Raw genomic sequence first — 22,649 nt, 5'->3', positions numbered from 1 at the left:
AATGATCTCCGCCCGCGATTTTAATGATAACAAGAGACACTGTAATTTTAGAGTAAAAATATGTTTAAAAGCAAACATTTGGAGTCCTATATGTATGTATTTATTGCCTGGCCCACAAGATAAAGAATATACAACTGTGCAAATATTAGATGCAAAGGTACGGAAATTATACAATGTTATATACACATTTAAGATATATTAATTATTGAAGTCCGCATAACTGGTGTCAGGCAATTACATGTAAGCAATTAGATTAGGCATTTCTGTAAATTGCAATATTATTTGAACATAGAAATAAGTGTTTTCACGAGATCACTTGACTTTTAAAATGATTTGCCGTCTACGAATCCTGATTGTACTCCGAATTTCTACAACTATTTCAATATTGTAACAAAGAACGTTTTAATGTCGATTGCAGAAACAGGTAAAACGAAGTAAAGGGTTGTGTTAGCAGGAGTCTATAAGCGTTGTTTTGTATCCGCGTTAGTGTCTAAAATGCATTTCGTAGTAACTGTTGTTTATGTATAAAATGTGGGTACATTTAAGGACGTTTACTTAAACATACAAATAATAAAAAAACAACATATTACCTGCTTTTACAGAATCCTGATGGAGCCAATGAAAGCAGTTTATCCCTTCAAGTAGAGGTAAGAATGCACTAGCCATCTATTTAAATGTTTCTATCTGATATGTATCCGGCAAGTTTTATGTATATTTTAAGTCGCTCTAGATGATGGTATGCTGATGCGTCAGCCTTTTAAACGGAAATTCATAGGTTAAAACGCAGCTTGGTATAACATAATTTTTGAGAAAAGAATGGTAGGATAACTCCGTTTTGAATTTTTATTTCAAGTTTTTAAACTTTGTTTTTGTATGAATATAACATAACGATTTCATGCGTTTGAATAGAATTTCTAGACTGTTTGCTATTAAATAAATTAATTTAATAGATTTTGATAAGTGCAAATAAACATTCCTTTATTTTAATGGATGCATGTGCTCTTTTTCTGTGTACGTGTTAATATTATCTAAAAATGAGAAAAAGACAAACACACACACACACACACACACACACACACACACACACATATATATATATGAGAGAGAGAGAGAGAGGGAGAGAGAGGTTTAATTGAACAAAATGTCATTAGACCCATGAGTTCACATTGTATATAAACAGTGCATAGTATATTATGTTCAAATGTGGTACAATCATATAGCATATTAGAATTTCAGAAGTTGATAATCACTATAAAATTTCATTAACAATGTACATGATGAGGCAAAGTAAGATATATGCCTAAACAAAATATGTCACGATACACAATTTAAAGCAAATTATACTTGCGTATAAATTTCACATACAATATGACATGTTCGTCTCTATTCTGGTAGACCACAGTTTCTGTAATGAATAATTAAAGTAGAGATCAACTTTAAAGAAAGCAAAAATATGTCGTTTCATGACTTTCGAGTACAGTGTAACATATTACGCTGACTTGACTAAAACTTTCTATAATTTATGAAAGGTTATTAAGGTAAACGGTTAACAGAAATGTGCACGTATGAATATATAAATGCCAATTTGTGATAGTTTTTAATATAAAAATCAATATGTAGCATAATGCTCTTTGTCTTGAGGAGAAAAGTGTTAGTTATAATATATAGGTCTACGGAGTTCAAATGCCTTGTATACAAATATTGACAGATTTTTTCTGGATTTAATAGTTTTCAGATGTTAACAACTTTATAAATATTGGTACCAATAATATTTCTTAATATGATTGTGTCTAAGATCTTTATATATCTGACATTCTAACAAGAAGTGGAACTTATCTTCAATAACATTGCATATAATACACTTTCTTTCATTTCTTGGTATTTTGTTTGGTTTATGCCATCTTCCTGTTTCTATAGATAATCGATGTGCTGATAGACGAAGTCTTGTTAATGCAACTCAGTATTTAGCAGTATTTATTTTATCAAGATAGATTTTAAATTCGAAATCCGAAAAAGTTTATAAGTTGATGCTCTTGTTGAACTGTCCAAAGATTCATTCCAAAGTTGCATAAAATTGTCTTTTAATCGTTGTCTTAGATGGGATAAGAATATACCTTCGTTCCCTACACCTTAATTCAGTCAAACATGGTAAAAACCTAATCTTTCTAATACTGTCTGAAATGTGTTTAGTACTGTTTGACTTTAGTATTTTGAACCAAAATTTAATTATCTGGAATATTCTTGGATTTATTAGTGGCACTCTTCCTTGTTTGCCATAGATTAAAGAATTCTGTGTTTGTACCCTTACGCCTAAAACGTTTTTGCAAAAGTGTATGTGCATATTTTCTAATTTCTTTGACTCATTGAAGCCCCAGACTTCACATCAATAGTTCAGAATTGGAACAATAAGTTTATCAAAACGTTCTAACGTATGTGAAACGGAAAAAGCAGTAAACGTGTGAATATATTTTAAAGAATAAAAATCGCTTTAAGAGCTTGACCCGATAATGTTTTTTCATGTTAAAATATACATTAGAATTTGAAAAACAAACACTTTTGATATGAAAAACGGATTTCTTTCATTTGCATAAATACCGGTAATTTTCCTTACTTGCTATAGTTAACTAAAAAGCGACTTTTGACTCCTAAGTAGTCTTTTGCTACTAAAATAACAAAACAAAACAAAATATTAAAAATATTGCGCATAAAACCCAAGCGTATAATCAACTTATCTGGCGTGACTGCATGCTAAAAATCTTTACGCGGGGCTAATTGAACGAAGATAGAAACAACACTGTAACATTATTTTGAAATCGAACAAACGGTTTCAGACAAATATATTTTTAAAATTTCCACCTCACATATACATGTAGAAAAAGCCATTTTTCTTGATGAATTGCGAATACTTGTAACATGCTTGATATCGTTTTACCTAAGAAATATAATAACCAGCTAATTATACGGATATTTCGAAAGCAATTCTAATCAAGATTTAAAAATAAATCAGTAACTATAAAAACCGTATGACAAAATTGTTTTCGACGAAATGCTACGGCTTGACCATTGTTTGCAAATGTAAGACCATACCAAAAGAAAAAACTCGCTGACATATTTGGAAGAGGGCTCAATAGCAATTTATAACAAATCAAAAATATACTTTTTACGCGCAGCTTACGTGGCCAGCGTACGCCGGAGTGTGCGTTTAATCTAAAACCGGCGATAACTATTATTTGCCGCTTATATGACCGGCGTATCCCGGGTTGAGTGAAACGAATTGGCCCGTCGTTTTGGCAACACCTCAGAGCTTTCAGTGGCACAAATTCCATTGGGGAAATTAATATAATGATAAATGCTCACAGAACGTAACGTCATTACTAGGCAAAGTAAATACAAATAATCTCCAGCCGGCAATTTTAATGGTATTGAGAGGCACATTAATACTAGAATAGAAATACCTTATATTTAATGCAAACATTAAGACTCTTAAAATGCATTTATTATATACCTATATAAATTCTGTTAAAAATACAGCTTGTAAAAAAATCGGTATTGTACCTTTTGTATTGTATGTTGTCCGGCTACTTACATTTACTATGCATGAACTGCTAGTTGAAAAAAGCGTTTATAAAGCTTCACTCAGTTCTATTTTAACGACGATTAACATTGAAGATTTCGTTCAAAAGCAAAACATACAAACACAGAGACGGATGTATATAATAAAAGGGTCATTATAATCCACGCGAGCTGAATACAGCATCCGAGATCGAACTTCTATTACAATAACCATATTGTATTTAATGCCGCTTGATAAATAAAATAAAAATGTGCAAATATGAAGGTATGGAAATTATACTTGTTATATACAAATTTAACATTATATTAGTAAATAATATGAAATAAGGCACTGCCTCAATCGGGAATCGATCAGACTTCAATTCGTCCCTTTTAACTAGGGTGTTAACAGGCAAATTGTTGAGAAGCTCAATGACAGACTTAGGGTGATTACATCAGCTCACACTGCTCAGATGAGCTAAAATTCATACAAACTGAAATGGTACTAGATTGCAACTCTGTTAACAAGACTGTAACAGAAAGGCACACATGTAACAATCTATTTGCACCACGGCAGGTTAAGAGCTCAGACTAGGGAGACATATTAGCCTTCTTGTGCTGGCTTGATTTTTCTATTTGTGTTAATTGTAATTCTGAAATTACTCGCTCTTAGTACCATGCTTGGTAAAACAAATCCTAATTTCGCTTTTATATACACATGACAAAGACTTGCATCACACTTTATTTATTGAATAAACTGTCCACATGTTTAAGTTTTATCTATATACACATTTAAAATGATCACAGATCACATAATTTGTTTTATCCATACATGAAATAAAGCTGAACTGTGAGTAACAACTTTTAATAACAGTACTGGATGCTTTTGTCTGGCTTTGAAATAAGTATTGTCAAAATAAAGAAAATGTGACTTGCTGTAATCTGTATTCTAAAATGTACCATTTCTCTTGCAACAAGAATAAATAATTTGTTAGTTTGTTTGTTCTGGGATTAACGCCGTTTTTCAACAGTATTTCAGTCATGTAACGGCGGGCAGTTAACCTAACCAGTGCTCCTGGATTCTGTACCAGTACAAACCTGTTCTCCGCAAGTAACTGCCAACTTCTCCACATGAATTATCAGAGGTGGAGGACGAATGATTTCAGACACAATGTCTTCTATCAAATCGTCACGAAACAAGAGGGCCATGAAGGCCCTGTATCGCTCACCTGACCTATTAACCTAAAGATCATCAAGATCAACATTCTGACCAAGTTTCATTAAAACATGATCATAAATGTAGCCTCTAAAGTGTTAACTAGCTTTTCCTTTGATTTGACCCAGTGACCTAGTGTTTGACCCCACATGACCCAGATTCATACTTGACTTAATGATCATCAAGATTAACATTCTGATTAAGTTTCATGAAGATACAGTCATAAAAGTGGCCTCTAGAGTGTTAACAAGCTTTTCCTTTGATTTGACCTAGTGACCTAGTTTTTAATCCCACCTAACCAAGATTTAAATTTGACCTATAGATCATCAAGATTAACATTCTGACCAAGTTTCATTAAGATATGGTCATAATTGTGGCCACTACAGTGTTAACAAGCTTTTCCTTTGATTTGACCCGGTGATCTAGTTTTTGACCCTAGATAACCAATATCAAACTCGTTCAAGATTTTATTGAGGGTAACATTTCGACCAAGTTTCATTAAGATTGGGTCAAAATTGTGACCTATAGAGTGTTAATAAGCTTTTCCCTTGATTTAATCTGGTGACCTAGTTTTTAACTCCACCTGACCCAGATTTATACTTGACTTAAAGATCATCAAGATTAACATTTTGACCAAGTTTCATTTAGATATGGTTATAAATGTGGCTTCTAGAGTGTAAAATAGCTTTTCCTTTGATTTGACCTAGTGACATAGTTTTTGACCCTATACAAATCAGGTTCAAGCTGGACTATGAGATCATCAAGATTCACATTCTGACCAAGTTTCATGAAGATATACTCTTAAATGTGACCTCTACAGTGTAAACAAGCTTTTCTTTTGATTTGACCTGGTGACCTAGTTTTTAAACCAAGATGACCCAATATTAAACTCACCAAGATTTTATTGAGGGTAACATTCTGACCAAGTTTCATTAAGATTGGGCCAAACTTGTGACCTCCAGAGTGTTGACAAGCTTTTCCTTTGTCCTGACCTGGTGACCTAGTTTTTGATCCCAGATTATCTAATATCAAACTCGTCCAAGATTTTATTGAGGGTAACATTCTGACCAAGTTTCATTAAGATTGGGCCAAAATTGTGAAGTCTAGAGTGTTAACAAGCTTTTCCTTTGATTTGACCTGGTGACCTAGTTTTTAACCCCAGATAATCCATTATTAAACTTATCCAAGATTTTATTAAGGGTAACATTCTGACCAAGTTTCATTAAATTTGGGTTAAAATTGTGACGTCTATAGTGTTAACAAGCTTTTCTTTTGATTTAACCTGGTGACCTAGTTTTTGACCCCAGATGACCCAATATCGAATTCGTCCAAGATTTTATTGAGGGTAACATTCTGACCAAGTTTCATTAAGATTATGTCAAACTTGTGACCTCTAGAGTGTTAAAAGTCAAATTGTTGACGACGGACGGACGACAACGGACACAGGGCAATCACAAAAGCTCACCTTTAGCACTTTGTGCTCAGGTGAGATAAACATTAGAGTTGTCACAGGAGTGATGAATTATACCCCTACAATATAACCTTATTAAAGAACTAAGCCAAAGTCAAAGCAGCACTTTCTTGAGCTTTGACCTAATGATCTCAAATTCAATACAGATCATCTGCTGGTCCAGATCAATCCCCATATGAAGTTTCATGATCTTCCGCCCAAGTGTGCTCGAGTTGTTATATTGAAAAGGTTTAAATGTTCCGGGTTATCCTGACCTTTGGAACTCAAAATCAATACGGGTCATCTGCTGGTCAATACCAACCTTGTACTAAATTTTGTGATCCTCATCCCATGCATACTGAAGTTATTGTCCAAAAACCGTTTTAAAGAACCGTTATTTATTTTGTTGGATTTAACGTCACATCGACACAGGATAGGTCACATGGCGAATTTCCAGCTTTAATTGTGGAGGAAGACCCCAGATGCCCCTCCGTGCATTATTTTAAAGAACCGGGTCAGTGTGACCTTGACCTGTGACCTCAACATCATTAGGGGTCACCTGCTGGTCATAATGAACCGCACTAAAATTTTTCATGATCCTAGGCTCAAGCATTCTCAAATTATAATCTGAAACACATTTCACTGTTTCGCCTTATTGTGACCTTGACCTACGACCTCAAAGTAAAACTTGACCTGTATTTCATGATGTGACACCTGTGTACCAAACTTTATCATCCTAGGCTCAAGGTCTCAAGTTATCATTCGGAAATGGTTCAACTGTTCTGGGTCACTGTGACCTTGACCTTTGATATACTGACCTCAAATTCAAACAACCTGTATTTTATCATGTAACACCCGTGTTAAAAAAGCTATGATCCTAGGTCAAAGCGTTCGCAAGTTGTCATCCAGAAAACATTTACCTGTTCAGGGTCACTGTGACCTTGATCTTTGACCTACTGACCCCAAAGTCAAACCTGACCTGTATTTTCTGATGTACCACCTGTGTACCAAAACATATTTAAATCGGAAAGCTTTCCATGAGTTATCATCTGGAAACCATGAAAACCAACTGACTGAAAGACAGACAAGCTTACTACATGGGGGTATAACAAAACTTTCTTTTTAAAATTTCATGGAAAATATTACTTAAATATAACTATGTTAATTAGTAGACAACCTTTACAAAATAAACCAGAAAACAATTATCTAAGATAAGATTAATGGAACTTTAGTATGTTTTATGAGCATAAAAAACCAATGTGATAATAGTTCTTTATCTCTTAAAGTAACAGAGCTTAGTCAATCACTGCTATTCTCAAAATAAATTTAGTTTCCAAGTAAATCCTGAATTCCTATCTTTAAAAGTTTTTTTTTATTCAAGTTCCCTTGTTCTTCCGTCTTTTCATATTTTCTGGTGTTTCTTTCTTGCTTTTCAAGTATACTGGTTTTGTTGACCTTCCATTTTGTAGCTGCCTGCTCTCAAGAAGTGAACCTGTAAAACACAAATCAAACATTGTAAACTGATAAAAAGAAACCCCAACAAAGAAGACATGTTTTCATACTCAAAGCTTTCAGAAAGCAGGCAAACTAAAACAAATAAATATAAAATTTCTATTACAAATTAGACATTATTCTGAACAATTTGAAATATTTTCAGCTTTTTCATTACAGAGTTGCCCAAAGTTTTTCCTAAACAAGTCTATGTAAACCATATGACCAAATGGCAGGGCCATATTTAACCCAAGGGGGATAATCTGAACTTACTTGCTTTTAATCGAAACAGAATGCCTAAGTCAATTTTGGTAGAGGGTCACCTAGAGATCATTTCCATAAAATATTTTTGAAATCCAGTCAGGGCTTTTCACCAGCAAATTGGATAGAGGCCAAGGCCTTTAAAATTTGGAAATTTGTGTGTGATAATTACATGTAACTGTCCAGTTTGGGAAGAAATTCTATTCATGGAAAGATGGTGTTAGTGTATAAATTCGAACAGTAATAAATATTTTCAATTCAAATTTAATTTTTACTGTAATAGACTAGAATACAGCATTTGTCAGACTTCAAGTTTTACAAATCTAATCTCAGGCCGTTTCTTCGGTGGTATTATTACCTGTTATGCCTTTTTACACCACGGTCGAAAGATTACCTCCAATTTCTTTTGATACTGCCACATGTTTGATAGATTTCCAGTAATATTTCCCGTTATATGACATTTTGTCAGGAAAATAATCAACCGGAAGTAAACATCGAAAGAAGTATTAAATTTATCTCCTCTGAAGCACGGACTAAAATATAAATTCTGGGACACGGAACATAACGGATTAGACTGGTATTTAAATGCGTAACACGCAGTACTGTGGGCAATAGTAAGACAAACAAGAGCTCCGCCAAGAGGGGCAACATACGCCCGAAGGATTACATCATAGGATGGGAGCAAAATTTAAAGAACTGGTGACTGTTGTAGCCCAAAGGAATGGAACAACAAAAGGAAAACTTCAAAAAACAAATCTAAGTCACAAAAAAAAAATATTCAAAGTCCACAAAAAATCCTTTTCAGGTACAGGTATGTAAAATACACCTAAAAATCAGAGGTACCATCCATGTTGTACCACAGAAAAGTGGTCTCAGTTTTTCCCTAAGGCCAATAATAAAAAAGTTTCAAAATAAGCTATTTATAGTAACACAAACGGGAATTAACCTAAAAACAAATTATTGTAAGTGAACAAAAAAGAGATCTGCCAAATAAAAACAAGAGCACTGCAATGCAGAGCAATATCACAAAACAGTCATATATGACCCTTGACCCTTAAGTGTGACCTTGACGTTAAATCAAGTCCAGAACATGCGCTCTGCACATTGTCTCAGTGTGGTGAACATTTCAGCCAAGTTTCTGTGAAATCCTTCCAGCAGTTCAAGAGTTACAGAGCGGACACGAAACAAACTGATATGACATTTGTCCCCGAAGTCTGACCTTTACCTATAAGAAAGTCGTCCGGAACATGCGCTCTGCACGTCGTCTTGGTGTGGTGAACATTTGTTTCAAGTTTCTTTGAAATCCTTCAAGGGGTTCAAGAGTTACAGAGCCGACACGAAACAAACTGATATGACATTTGATGCCTAAGTGTGACCTTGATCTTGAAGTGAGACATCCAAAACATGTGCTCTGCGCGTCGTCTTGGTGTGGTGAACATTTGTGTCAAGTTTCCTTGAAATCCTTCTAGGAGTTCAAGTGTTACAGAGCGGACACGAATTTGCTAACGGACAGAAAGACGGACACCACATAATACGTTCCTTCGGGCGTATAAAAATCGATACCCGAGAACCGCTTCCTCCGGTAATACTAAAATGTAAACAAAATTAAACCATTTGTTGATGTGATTTTTGGGAAATGTTACCTTGCATTTTGGGATGTTTCTCTGCCACAGTCGGGAAAAAATGCAATATTTTTGGACTGGGAAGTGGCCGAATATAGGCCTCTGTCATATAAGGATGAAAAGCCCTGCCGGCTAACAATTTCTGACAAGAAATCATTTTCAGAGTTTTTCTTTTCGGTTGCCATTTCGGTTGCCATGGTAACCAGAGTTATATATGGAATTAAATTCTTTGGGCAATTTTGAAAGAGGACCACCCAATGATTATTCTCGTGAAGTTTGGTGTATATCTGGCAAGTGATTCTGAAAAAGAAGATTTTTCACAAATTGTTGACTTATTACAGACATCAACTCGTGTTGTCATCCTGTGACAGGTGAGCTAATAATATAAAATTCAATGGTTTTGTCCAGAAATGCTTTTTCATTCAGATACCATATCATGGATTTTCACATCAAGAAAATGAAATGGAGTCTTTACTAAGGCCTAAAAAAGGTTCTTTGTTTTCGGTAACATGCTAAAAATCTTGGGTAGGTAGGTCGGAAAAAGTTTTTCTTTGGATATTTTTTTATTACCGGTATTTTTAGGGAGACTTTTTGGAAATTATTTTTGTGTCAAAAAAGAATACAAATAGGGGGGTTATGCCTCTAGAGCATCATTAAGTTGATTTATAACATCACTGACCATGTTTAAAGCATAAAAAGTGCAGTTTTGCAACTTTTTGTCAAAAAAATGTTCTCCAAGGCCATAAAAACATTTAGGGTCGGGCCAAAAATTTAGGGTAGGTCGGGATACCGGAAACAAACATTTTTTTTTACGCCTAATGTTCCTTGATAATGGATTCTGTGCACTGACTCAACCAATCTATCCACACAAATACTAATTATTTTACAGTATACCATGCTTTTTGAATGATTGAAACTGCTTCCCACAACTGCAACTATATAAAGAAATAGAAAGATAGAAATAAATACCTTATGAGCTGCAAGCAAGTGGTTTCAGTCTGTCAACAAGCACATTGGAGCAGTACAACAATACTATGTATAATAGACCAAGGTGCCTGAAAATAGTGAAAAGTGAGCAAATTAAGAAAACATGGACAACCAGCTGTTTTGAAATTTTCTAAGGTCTAAGGGCTAACATCTTTTTCGCAAAAGCTTTTCATGCCAATAAGATGACCCCAATTATACCATTGGCATGGCAGGAGAAATTTGTTAAATAAAACCTTTTTAAATGAAAATAAAACAGTAGCAAATTTTTGTCAAAATGTATAATGAAACAAAGTAAATGCGGTTAAAAATTTCAGTTTTGAAAAAAAGTCACTGTATGAGTGCGTTTGTTTACAGGACTGACCAGCCAGAACGGCACAACATTACTTTAACCCAGAGAATTCCATGTACCTTTTTGACTCGGTAGTCTATGACGTTCACTTTGCTCGATATAATTGAAAGGCAAAACAGACTGGTAAAGCAGCTAGAAGAATGTTCTGCCTTCCTCAGTTTAGTATGAACATAGGAGCCGACAAAATGCTACAATTGTTTATAGGTATCTGACGGCCATGATTCATAAACATATTAAACTTTAAACATATTTGAGTATGCATGCAGTGTACAAAATTCAGATTTCAACTAAAAGTGGAAACTTCACAGGAACCCATTCTGGCAACCAGATAAAAATTGTCCAAGCCTGACACCAGTTTCACATGCCTGAACTTAAAGCACCATAAAATATCTTAATTTTGCACCATAAAACAACTGGTATCATACCCTCAAAATACTTTATCATATTGTTTAGGACATGCTTGATTGGGGATTTCTAGGAGAACAGAAACTGAATGCATCGAAACAGTCTTCCAACAAGTAATGTGAGCGGCTTCAGTTTGCATTTGCAGAGCTTAATTTTAACTTTTTTTCTTGTTGCTAAATCTGAAATTCTACTTGCAAATTTAGACTTTCAATTAAAAATGTTAGAATATCCTAAAAAATCATGCTAGGACATTAATATTGTTTGCACGGTTTTCCTTGGCGTACAATTTTGTGCGTTATAGCTCAAAATGACCCTCAAAGTAATTCGGAACGCATCATTGATGGCGTAACTTAACTACAGGCTGAAACTACAGCAAGATAAATTTTCGTACCTAATATTATAAGTACCGATTCAACCGTATATACGAAGTAGTAAGGTAGTCTGCGTTCCTAGATATAATTATCAGATAGACCTCTACATCTCTTTATAATCAGTAATCCATTCAACAAAAAATGGCTTACCAACAAAAGATGTTGTGTTTTCTGTTATCTGCACGTGGGGAAACACTGTCACTGCCTTTAATTGTCCTCAAGTGAAAGCGAATCTACAAACATTAACAAAAACCGCAACAATTTTGACTATTATTTGTATTTGCAAAAAAAAGGTGTGAAATTTATGTCTTAACTCGCATTCCATGAAACCGACTTGCATACATGTATTTGTATGAAATTCTCTTACTATACATGAACGTATATGTATTTACAATTTGTCAGCAGAGTGATTTGATTGAATATGAAACGCTAGACTAACGACACGTTTGTTGGTGTTCTTTGGTATGAATCGGACGAAGCCGATCTGATTTTGTAGGTCTATACCAACGAACACCGAACAGCTGGTACCTGAATTTTTATTTCTATTTATTTTTTTGCAAGAAATAGTAAACGGTAGCGATGTTGATACGAGTTTAACAAAAACGAGTACTGTAGATGGGATTAAACGGGATTAAATATTACGTTTGGTAAAACTCATTATTCAGTTGAACATATTGATTAGGCTAGCTGTGGATAAAAGTACAATCATATATGCGTTTTGACATAAATATTAGTAAATGTTCATTTATATGTCTGAGCTAGAATACATTTTTTTTGTGTTGAGCATATCTGATTAGAACAAGCCATTGATAAAAGTACATGTATATTCTAGACGTAACTTACAGTAAATGACCATTTTTATGTGTTCGAGTTAGAAAATATATAGGCATAACTATTTTTCTTCATTATCACATTTATTAAATAGAAGTCATCTATTCATCGATTAAAACATAGACCGACCTGAATCTTTTAGAAATAGCGGATACATTTAGAATACATTTTATCTTGTACATGTATTTCTGTTAACAAAACTGCTCATATTTGTCTTGTGTTTCGTTTTCGGACAAAACAAATTGAAACAGCAAGAAGTCACTTCTATTGTCCATAAACAGAAAATATTGTTTATGTCGCATAAAATAATATTGTCTTTCCTTTCGTTTTTAGACAAGACAAGAAAATTAGGCTGTGTTATTTTTTTTAGTTCGTAACATATGCGTCTGTTCAATATAAATCGAACAAAAGTTTCAAAAATGTAGCAGAAATGAAATGTATAATTTTACAAAATATACGAAGTACTATAGATAGCGGGATCCTCCAGAAGCAAATCCAAATTAATTTAGAAATAATTTTGATTTTTTTAATATGAGACTATCGCAGCTATAAGCAAAGTAAAACTTATATATAAATTTATGTTAAGCACCAGTTAATAATAAACTAAGGTGTTTTCTTTTAAACAACACCCTTAAAAACACGAACTAATTAATGAATAATTATACTAAAGATATGTATATGTATACAATGCAAGACATTAATTGTGTCTAGACAGTTGCAGTACCTACTATGTATTTTGTGCAATACAAATATTTTTGTGTTAGAACTAATTAATGAATAACTATGCTTAAGATATGTATATGTATACAATGCAAGACATCAGTTGTGTCTAGACAGTTGCAGTATTTACTATATATTGTGTTCAATACATTTTTGTTTGTTTCAGAACTAATTAATGAATAATTAATCTTAAGATGGCCAGTCCGCACCTACAACACTTGATCAAAAATCATCCGACACTATCCTCTCTTGCTCGCTTTTGGTGTGTGCCTCTTTGTAAAATATCATACAGTGAATGCTCTGCAATGCTATACACCTTCCAGTACGCAAAGTTACTAATATATGTCTTAAACGAACCATGATATCCAATGACTAACATAAGCTTTTCTACCTATAATGTAAAAGGAATTGCATCAAAAGATAAAAGAATAAAAGTATTTGAGTTCCTGAAACAACAACAATTTTCGATAACTTTTCTACAAGAAATTCACTGTATACAAACTGATTCTGAGAATTGGAAAAGGCAATGGAAACATGATTTGTTTATAAGTGGAAACAGTAGTAATAGTAAGAGGGTTGGGATTTTCATAAACGAAAGTCTCCAATATAAACTTATAGCATATAAGGAAATTATTATCGGCAGACTGCAAATGTTAAAAATAGACATAATGGGGAATATATATGTTTTGATTAACGTATATATGGCCCGAACAATGATGATGTCAGTTTCTTTAAAAAACTAGAAGAAGTGATAATAGAAAATAACAGCGAAACATTAATAATAGGCGGAGATTTTAACGTAGTTTTAGATTATAATCTGGATAAAATGAATGGTAGACATGATACAAATAATAATTGCTCTAAAATAGTAAACAATATAATGTTAAACAACGATTTGTTCGATATATGGCGCATAAATAACCGCAATAAAAAGGTTTTACATGGCACTCAAATCACAAACCACCTATATACTGCAGACTGGACTATTTTCTCGTCTCAGAAAATATATTAAATTTAGTTTCAAAATGTAATATTTCAACCAACTACCAATCAGACCACTCTATTGTGCATTTTAAACTAATGCAGAATAAACAAGAAAAAGGTCCAGGTTATTTTAAACTAAACAATAGCATTATTTTACACCCTGAGTATCAACAAGAAATTAGAAATGCAGTAACTGAAATAGCCAACTTGAATTCAGAAGCAAATCCAAACACTCTATGGGCACTTACGGGATGTTTCAATCAAATATTCCATTAAAAACAAGAGAAAAAATGAAGAACAAAAAAGATTAGAAAACACAATTAAAAAACTTGAATATGAAATTAACCTTAATCCCTTAGATGAAAGACTGGCAGTTGAACTAAATAAAAATAAAAACATTTTGAACGAACTATTAGATGAAAAGTTGAAAGGAATTTTAATTAGAGCAAAGGCTGAATGGATAGAAGGATCAGAAAAAAAATACTAAATATTTTGCAAATCCAGAGAAAAAACGCTCTGAAACAAAGATAATAAATAGATTAGAAGAGAATGGAAATGAAATTACTAAGAAAACTGAAATAATTGAATACATAAAAAAATTCTATGAAACTTTATATACGGAGGACAAATTAATACTTAAAAATAATGACTTTTTCCAATCGAACAATGTCAAATTGGATTTTGAACAGAAACAATCTTGTGAAGGTCTTATAAATGAAAATGAGTGCACGCTAGCATTAAAAGATATGAAAAATATGAAGAGTCCAAGATCAGATGGCCTAACCACAGAATTCTACAAAATATTTTGGAATGATATAAAAACGTACAACGTGAACTCTATCAATTATTCTTTTGAACATGGTGATTTAACAGAGTTACAAAAACAAAGCATTATAACACTATTACCCAAAAAAGGAAAACCTACAGTAGACATCAATAACTGGAGACCTATCTCACTATTAAATGTTGATTATAAAATCGCAACTAAGGTTATTGCCAACAGAATAAAAAAGTTTTATTTAAAATAATAAGTAATAACCAAACGGGATTTATAAAAGGACGCTATATCGGCGAAAATGTACGAATTCTATTCGACGTCATAGAACAAGTAAATGAATTTGACGAAGAAGGTATAATTTTCTTCCCAGACTTTCATAAAGCTTTTGACAGCCTAGACCATTCATTTATTTTTAAATGTTTAAAACATTTTGATTTTGGCCACTCAATTTTAAATTGGGTGAAACTTTTCTATACGGATGCTAAGAGTTGCATTACAAATAATGGACATAAGTCAGAGTTCTTTCCTATTAAAAAGGGAGTTCGTCAAGGCTGTCCTTTATCCCCTTATCTATTCATAATATTATTGAAATCCTTTCTACAGCTGTCAGGAATAATACAGATATTAGAGGTATAAAAATGTCAAATACCGAGACAAAACAAATCGTCTCCGCTGACGATGCAAGCTTCCTTTTAGATGGTAGTAGAAAATCCTTTGAAACCCTAATAAATACACTAGATAATTTTGGAAACGTATCTGGTCTAAGACTGAACGTATCCAAATGTGTAGCTTTAAGAATTGGTTCACTCAAATGTTATATTCTGTAGCAACAAAAAGTTCACATGGACATTGTCAAAAATATCAATTTATTTGTATAAAACAAACACAATTTGCCGCCATTTTGTGTATGCTATTTTTGTTCGCGTGACGTCACAATGGCCTCTCTCTATCCGGCTCGCGCGTTTTGTATTTATACTTGAAATGGAATAGAAATAAAAAAAGAGAGAAAAAAAATAAGGTTTAGAAAGAAACCTCCAGTATTGTCACTAACGAAACTTAAGAGTTTCAGTTAGAGGAGTACGTCTCCAAAGCGCAGCAAGTCCAGGTTGCGCAGCAAGTCCAATTCGGAAGAGTAAGTCTTCCAAGTGCAGCAAGTCCAGGTTGCGCAGCAAGTCCAGTAAAAGGTGTAAGTCCAATTCGGAAGAGTAAGTCTTCCAAGTGCAGCAAGTCCAGGTTGCGCCAGAAGTCCAGTAAAAGGAGCAAGTCCAGTTTGGAAGAGTAAGTCTTCCAAGTGCAGCAAGTCCAGGTTGCGCAGCAAGTCCATTAAAAGGAGCAAATCCAATTTGGAAGAATAAGTCTTCCAAGTGCAGCAAGTCCAGGTTGCGCAGCAAGTCCAGTAAAAGGAGCAAGTCCAATTTGGAACGAAACTTAAGAGTTTCAGTTAGAGGAGTACGTCTCCAAAGCGCAGCAAGTCCAGGTTGCGCAGCAAGTCCAATTTGGAAGAGTAAGTCTTCCAAGTGCAGCAAGTCCAGGTTGCGCAGCAAGTCCAGTAACAGGAGCAAGTCTAATTCGGAGGAGTAAGTCTTCCAAGTGCAGCAAGTCCAGGTTGCGCAGCAAGTCTAGAGACCTAGAGCAATTTAAATTAGAGGAGCAAGTCTAAGAAGCGAAGCAAGTCTAAGAAGCGAAGCAAATCTAAGACGTGAAGCAAGTCCAGGAAGTGAAGCACGTCTAAGAAGCGAAGCAAGTCTAAGACGTGAAGCAAGTCTAGGGGTACAGCAAGTCAAGTATATCTAGGAAACCTTCATCGTGTATACTGCTTGGAAGATACCTCAGATATTGTCACCATTATAGTTAACCCAAAACTTGACAAATTGGGGGCTCGTCCGGGATTAACTATAATAATATTGCAGCTATCATAACAAGCATGATGTATTACGATGAATGGTTGAGACTTGGCGAGAGACTTGGATTGTCCGGTGGAGACTTGATCCTTTTCATCAAAGATAAGGAAGAGGAATGTATAGCAAGGGAAGAGAGAGCTCAACGACGTGATGAAGAAAGGAGACAGATGGAGACGAACTTTGAACTGCAAATGAAGGAGAGAGACTTAGAGATTGAGCGTTTGAGGGTCAACAGAGTAGACAGTACTGATACTTGTAAGGCGTACAGACCTAAGATTCCGAAGTTTGATGAAGAGCACGATAGCATTGACGCATATCTGGAAAGGTTTGAGAGATATGCTCAAATTCAAAATTGGGAAGAGGAGAGCTGGGCCATAAGTCTTAGCTCACTTTTAACAGGAATGGGACTGGAGGTGTACACAAGCATGCCACAAGAAGAGGCCTGTAATTACGATTCTCTCAAGAAAGCGATGCTAAGGAGGCATCAGTTGACTGAAGGGGGATTCAGATCTAAATTTCGACAAAGTAAACCAGACCAAGGCGAGTCGGTCTTCCAATTTATGTCAAGAATAAAGAGATACTTCAGTCGTTGGACTGAACTGGCTGGAATAGAAAAGACGTATGAATCCTTATGTGATTTAATGATAAGAGAGCAGTTTATTGAAGGTTGTTCGGCCGAATTAGCGGTGTTTCTGAAAGAGAGAACACCAAAGTCGATAGACGAGATAACACGTCATGCAGAGCAGTACATCGAAGCACATAAGGGGACACCTTCAATATTGTCGAAGAGTGTTGCGCCACAAAGGAAGCACAACTCCACCAGTCATGAGCAGTCCAGTCGAAAGACAGAAAAGAAGAATGGGTTGCGGAAAACCTGCTTTATATGTAATAAAGCAGGTCATTTAGCGCGTGACTGTAGACAAAACAGCAGGAGTAACACTCCAAAGAGTTGCTTTATCTGTAATAAAGCAGGACACTTAGCCAGATATTGTAAGCAGATGAGATCAGCTCCAGCAAAGAATGACCAGAAGTTAGCAGCAGTGTGTGTTCAAACGGAAGTAAAAAACAGTCCATTGAAAAACAATACTGAAGACGGAAAATTGAAGTTGGCAAGTGGGGAGTCAGTCCCAATACTTGCAGGAGTTTGTACCATTGACAGCTTAAAAGGGGAGAGGAACTTGGAGGTACAGAGAGGATTCGTAGGAACAGAAGAAGTGAAAGTGTTAAGGGACACTGGATGCGAATCCGCTGCTCTAAGAAGAGACTTAGTCAAAGAAGAGCAATTTCTAGGCAAAGAAATAGTGATGATCACAATAGATGGGGACGCCAAAGTGGTACCTATGGCGAAGATATGGGTTGATACTCCGTATTACACTGGAGAAATTGAGGCAATGGTACCAAAATCGTTGATCTGTGACTTAGTCATTGGGAATGTTCCTGGTGTACTTGATAGACCTGATCCTGAATGGAAAAGGAAGATTGCTGATACATCAGTAGCTGCGGTTATGACAAGATCACAGAGTAGAAAAGCAGAGCTACCAACGAAAGCACTGAACGTGCCGAAACCCTCCTGTGAAACAGAAGTTAATGTGGAGACATTGAAGGCATCACAGAAGGAAGATAAAGCATTGCAAAAGCTGTGGGATTTAACAAAGACAGAAGACATGCTCGAAACCAAGGATGGTGCAAAATACAAATTTGCAATAAGAAATGGAGTGCTGTATAGAGTTTATCTTCAGACGAAAGGGGCATATGACTACGAGACCAAACAGATTGTCGTACCAGCGAGCAAACGCAAAAGAGTGATGGAACTTGCTCACGAATCGATCGTTGGAGGACATCTTTCAGCAAAGAAAACTGAGGACAGGATCACGTTAAGTTTTTATTGGCCTGGGATTTCAAGTGAAGTTGGACGATTTTGCCGATCTTGTGACAAATGCCAAAAGACCATTCCGAAAGGCCGAGTTAAGAAGGTTCCTTTAGGAGACATGCCAGTGATTGAAGAACCCTTCCACAGAATAGCCATAGATTTAATAGGACCTATTGCAACAGTGTCAGACAGTGGAAACAGATATATATTAACAGTGGTTGATTATGCCACGCGATATCTAGAAGCGGTAGCATTACCACGAATTGACACAGAAAGAGTAGCAGAAGCACTTCTTGACATCTTTTCGAGAGTAGGTCTCCCAAGTGAAGTTTTAAGTGACAGAAGCAGCCAATTTACATCTGACCTGATGAAAGAAGTAAGTCGTCTTATATCAGTGAAGCAACTCTTCACCACACCATACAACCCGAAGTGCAATGGATTTTGTGAGCGTATGAATGGAGTCCTGAAGAGCATGTTAAAGAAGATGTGCCAAGAAAGACCCAAAGATTGGGATAGATACCTTTCGGCAGTATTATTTTCCTATAGAGAAGTACCACAATCAAGTACAGGATGCTCACCCCTTTGAACTTTTATATGAAAGAACAGTGCGGGGACCAATGCAAGTGTTGAAAGAAATATGGACAGCGAAAGAAAATCCTGAGACACAGAACACATATCAATATGTATTTGATTTAAAGCAGCGGTTGGAAGAAACGTGCAAGATAGCAAGAGAAAGTCTAAATAGAGCTCAGAAGACATACAAACATCATTACGATAAGAAAGCTCGCAAACGAGTATTAAAACTTGGCGACAAAGTACTACTCCTGCTTCCGACAGATAAGAATAAGATGATGCTACAATGGAAAGGACCATATGAAGTTGTTGAGGCTATCAACGGAGTTGACTATAGAATAAATGTTGGTGATAGAACGAGAACATATCACATCAATTTGCTAAAGAAGTATGAAGAACGCAAAGACACGATTGCAGATTGAAGTGTGGCAATTATAGAAGATGACAACCATATTCAAGGTGGAGCGGTAGATGATGAAAGTCTTCTAGAGTTTCCAGGATACACAAGTGGTGAAACATTTTGTGATGTCAAGATCTGTGTAAGACTTACTCAGGAACAGAGAAAGCAAGTCTTAGATCTTTTTCAAGAATTTAGTGAGGTGTTCTCCGAACAACCAGGAACAACTCCTCTCATACAGCACCACGTCGAACTGATTGACCAGAAACCTATCCGAGTGAAGCAGTACCCAATACCATACGCTAAGCGTCAAGATGTGGAAGATGAAATTAAGAAGATGCTGGAAGCTGATGTTATAGAACAATCTGTATTCGAGTACAATGCACCTATCGTAATTGTAAAGAAGAAAGACGGAAGCAATAGATTCTGCATTGACTTTCGACGCCTTAATTCTGTGACCAAGTTTGATACCGAACCTATGGCTAGTGTGGATGATATTCTGGCAAGACTGAAAGATGATGAGTTTTTTTACAAAGATCGACTTATGTAAAGGTTACTGGCAGATTCAAGTTGCTGAAAGTTGCCGAAGAATGACAGCATTTTCTACAGACAGAGGGAGTTACCAGTTTAAGAAAATGCCATTTGGAATGGTCAACTTTGGGGCGACCTTCAATCGTATGATGAGGAAGCTGCTAGCAGGATGTAACAACGTTGATAATTATATCTACGATATGATAGGACATACTCCAACTTGGAATGATCATCTTGTTTTGCTACGAGACCTCCTCCAAAGACTTAAAGAAGCATGTCTTACAGTTAAACCATCAAAATGTTTTATCGGGTTTGGCAATATTGGATTTTCAGGACATATGGTTGGAAATGGAATAGTTCAGATGGAAGAGGAGAAACTTAATCGCATAAGGCAAGCAGCAGTTCCAAAAACCAAAGGACAAGTTTTTAGGATTAGCGGGCTATTACAGAAAATTCATACCTTCATTTGCCGAAATAGCAGCACCTCTAACAGACTTGACGAAAAAGGGACAGCCGAATTATGTCAAATGGGAAGCAAGTCAAGATAGTGCTTTTAATACCTTGAAGGATCAACTCACCAGATCGCCTATTCTTCGACTACCAGAGTTTTCTAAACAATTCATTTTAAAGTGTGATGGTTCAAGTACCGGGATCGGAGCAGCGTTACTGCAGCAGTATGAAGAGGGTTTATTTCCAGTTGCCTTTGCCAGCAAGAAGCTGCTCGATCGTGAGAAGAACTACTCAGTTGGAGAAAGAGAGTGCCTTGCCATAGTATTCGGAATAAAAAAAAATCCAGAAGTATCTTTATGGGAAGGAATTCGTCATACAAAGAGACCACAATTCTTTAGCATATATCCAGAAATCCACACCAGATATTGGAAGATTAGTGAGATGGGCATTATTTTTGCAGTCATATAAATTCCGGATTGAGGCAATAAAAGGATCAGACAACATCTTTGCAGATTATCTGAGCAGACAAGATGAAGATGATGAAGACAGTCCCCACATTACAATATCAACAGAGGATATGCAGACAGAATAAATCAGATATTGTTGCCATGATTTTGAAATATGGAATATTTCTTTAGAAGGGGGCTGTTGTCAAAAATATCAATTTATTTGTATAAAACAAACACAATTTGCCGCCATTTTGTGTATGCTATTTTGGTTCGCGTGACGTCACAATGGCGTCTCTCTATCCGGCTCGCGCGTTTTGTATTTATACTTGAAATGGAATAGAAATAAAAAAAGAGAGAAAAAAAATAAAGTTCAGAAAGAAACCTCCAGTATTGTCACTAACGAAACTTAAGAGTTTCAGTTAGAGGAGTACGTCTCCAAAGCGCAGCAAGTCCAGGTTGCGCAGCAAGTCCAATTCGGAAGAGTAAGTCTTCCAAGTGCAGCAAGTCCAGGTTGCGCAGCAAGTCCAGTAAAAGGTGTAAGTCCAATTCGGAAGAGTAAGTCTTCCAAGTGCAGCAAGTCCAGGTTGCGCCAGAAGTCCATTAAAAGGAGCAAGTCCAATTTGGAAGAATAAGTCTTCCAAGTGCAGCAAGTCCAGGTTGCGCAGCAAGTCCAGTAACAGGAGCAAGTCTAATTCGGAGGAGTAAGTCTTCCAAGTGCAGCAAGTCCAGGTTGCGCAGCAAGTCTTGTGAGAGGAGCAATTTTAATTAGAGGAGCAATTCTAAGAAGCGAAGCAAGTCTTAGAAGCGAAGCAAATCTTAGACGTGAAGCAAGTCCAGGAAGTGAAGCACGTCTAAGAAGCGAAGCAAGTCTAAGACGTGAAGCAAGTCTAGGGGTACAGCAAGTCAAGTATATCTAGGAAACCTTCATCGTGTATACTGCTTGGAAGATACTTCAGATATTGTCACCATTATAGTTAACCCAAAACTTGACAGACATCAGAACAAGCAGCAACATTAGGTATGGTATTTTCGAATGATTTAAACCAGGCACATAAATTGAATTTAGAACCAAAAATAGCAGAGTTTAAGCATACACTACTTTCTTGGAGTTAATGGAACTTATCATTAATTGGAAAAATAACAGTACTAAAAACGTTTGCGTTTCCTAAACTAATTTATCCATTAACAGTTTTAAGCAATCCCACACACGAAACAACTTTAGATTTAAAAAGAAGCATGTTTAACTTCCTGTGGGACGCTAAACCAGAAAAAAATAGCGAGAAATATAACTATACAAGATTATGAAAATGGAGGTCTCAAAATGATAGATTTAGATTCCTTTATAATTTCCTTAAAAGCTGGCTGGGTTAAAAGACTACTCCAAGAAAATAATACACAATGAAAAATACTATATAAACATGAACTTCAAAATTTAGGAGGTACATTCTTTTTCAAATTTAA

General features: G+C 35.5%; 1 protein-coding gene across 1 annotated transcript in view; it reads left to right on the top strand.

Annotated features, from left to right (window-relative positions):
* LOC128546611 (uncharacterized) overlaps positions 1–22,649 on the top strand; it is a 44,223-nt gene that overhangs the window by 6,449 nt on the left and 15,125 nt on the right. Inside the window, exon 6 of the mRNA XM_053517570.1 lies at positions 603–647. Coding sequence (XP_053373545.1) covers positions 603–647 — 45 coding nt within the window. The remainder of the gene's footprint in view (positions 1–602; positions 648–22,649) is intronic.

Source organism: Mercenaria mercenaria, chromosome 11, assembly GCF_021730395.1.
Source record: "Mercenaria mercenaria strain notata chromosome 11, MADL_Memer_1, whole genome shotgun sequence".
Lineage (NCBI taxonomy): Eukaryota > Metazoa > Mollusca > Bivalvia > Venerida > Veneridae > Mercenaria > Mercenaria mercenaria.
This window is presented reverse-complemented; position numbering and strand designations above follow the sequence as displayed.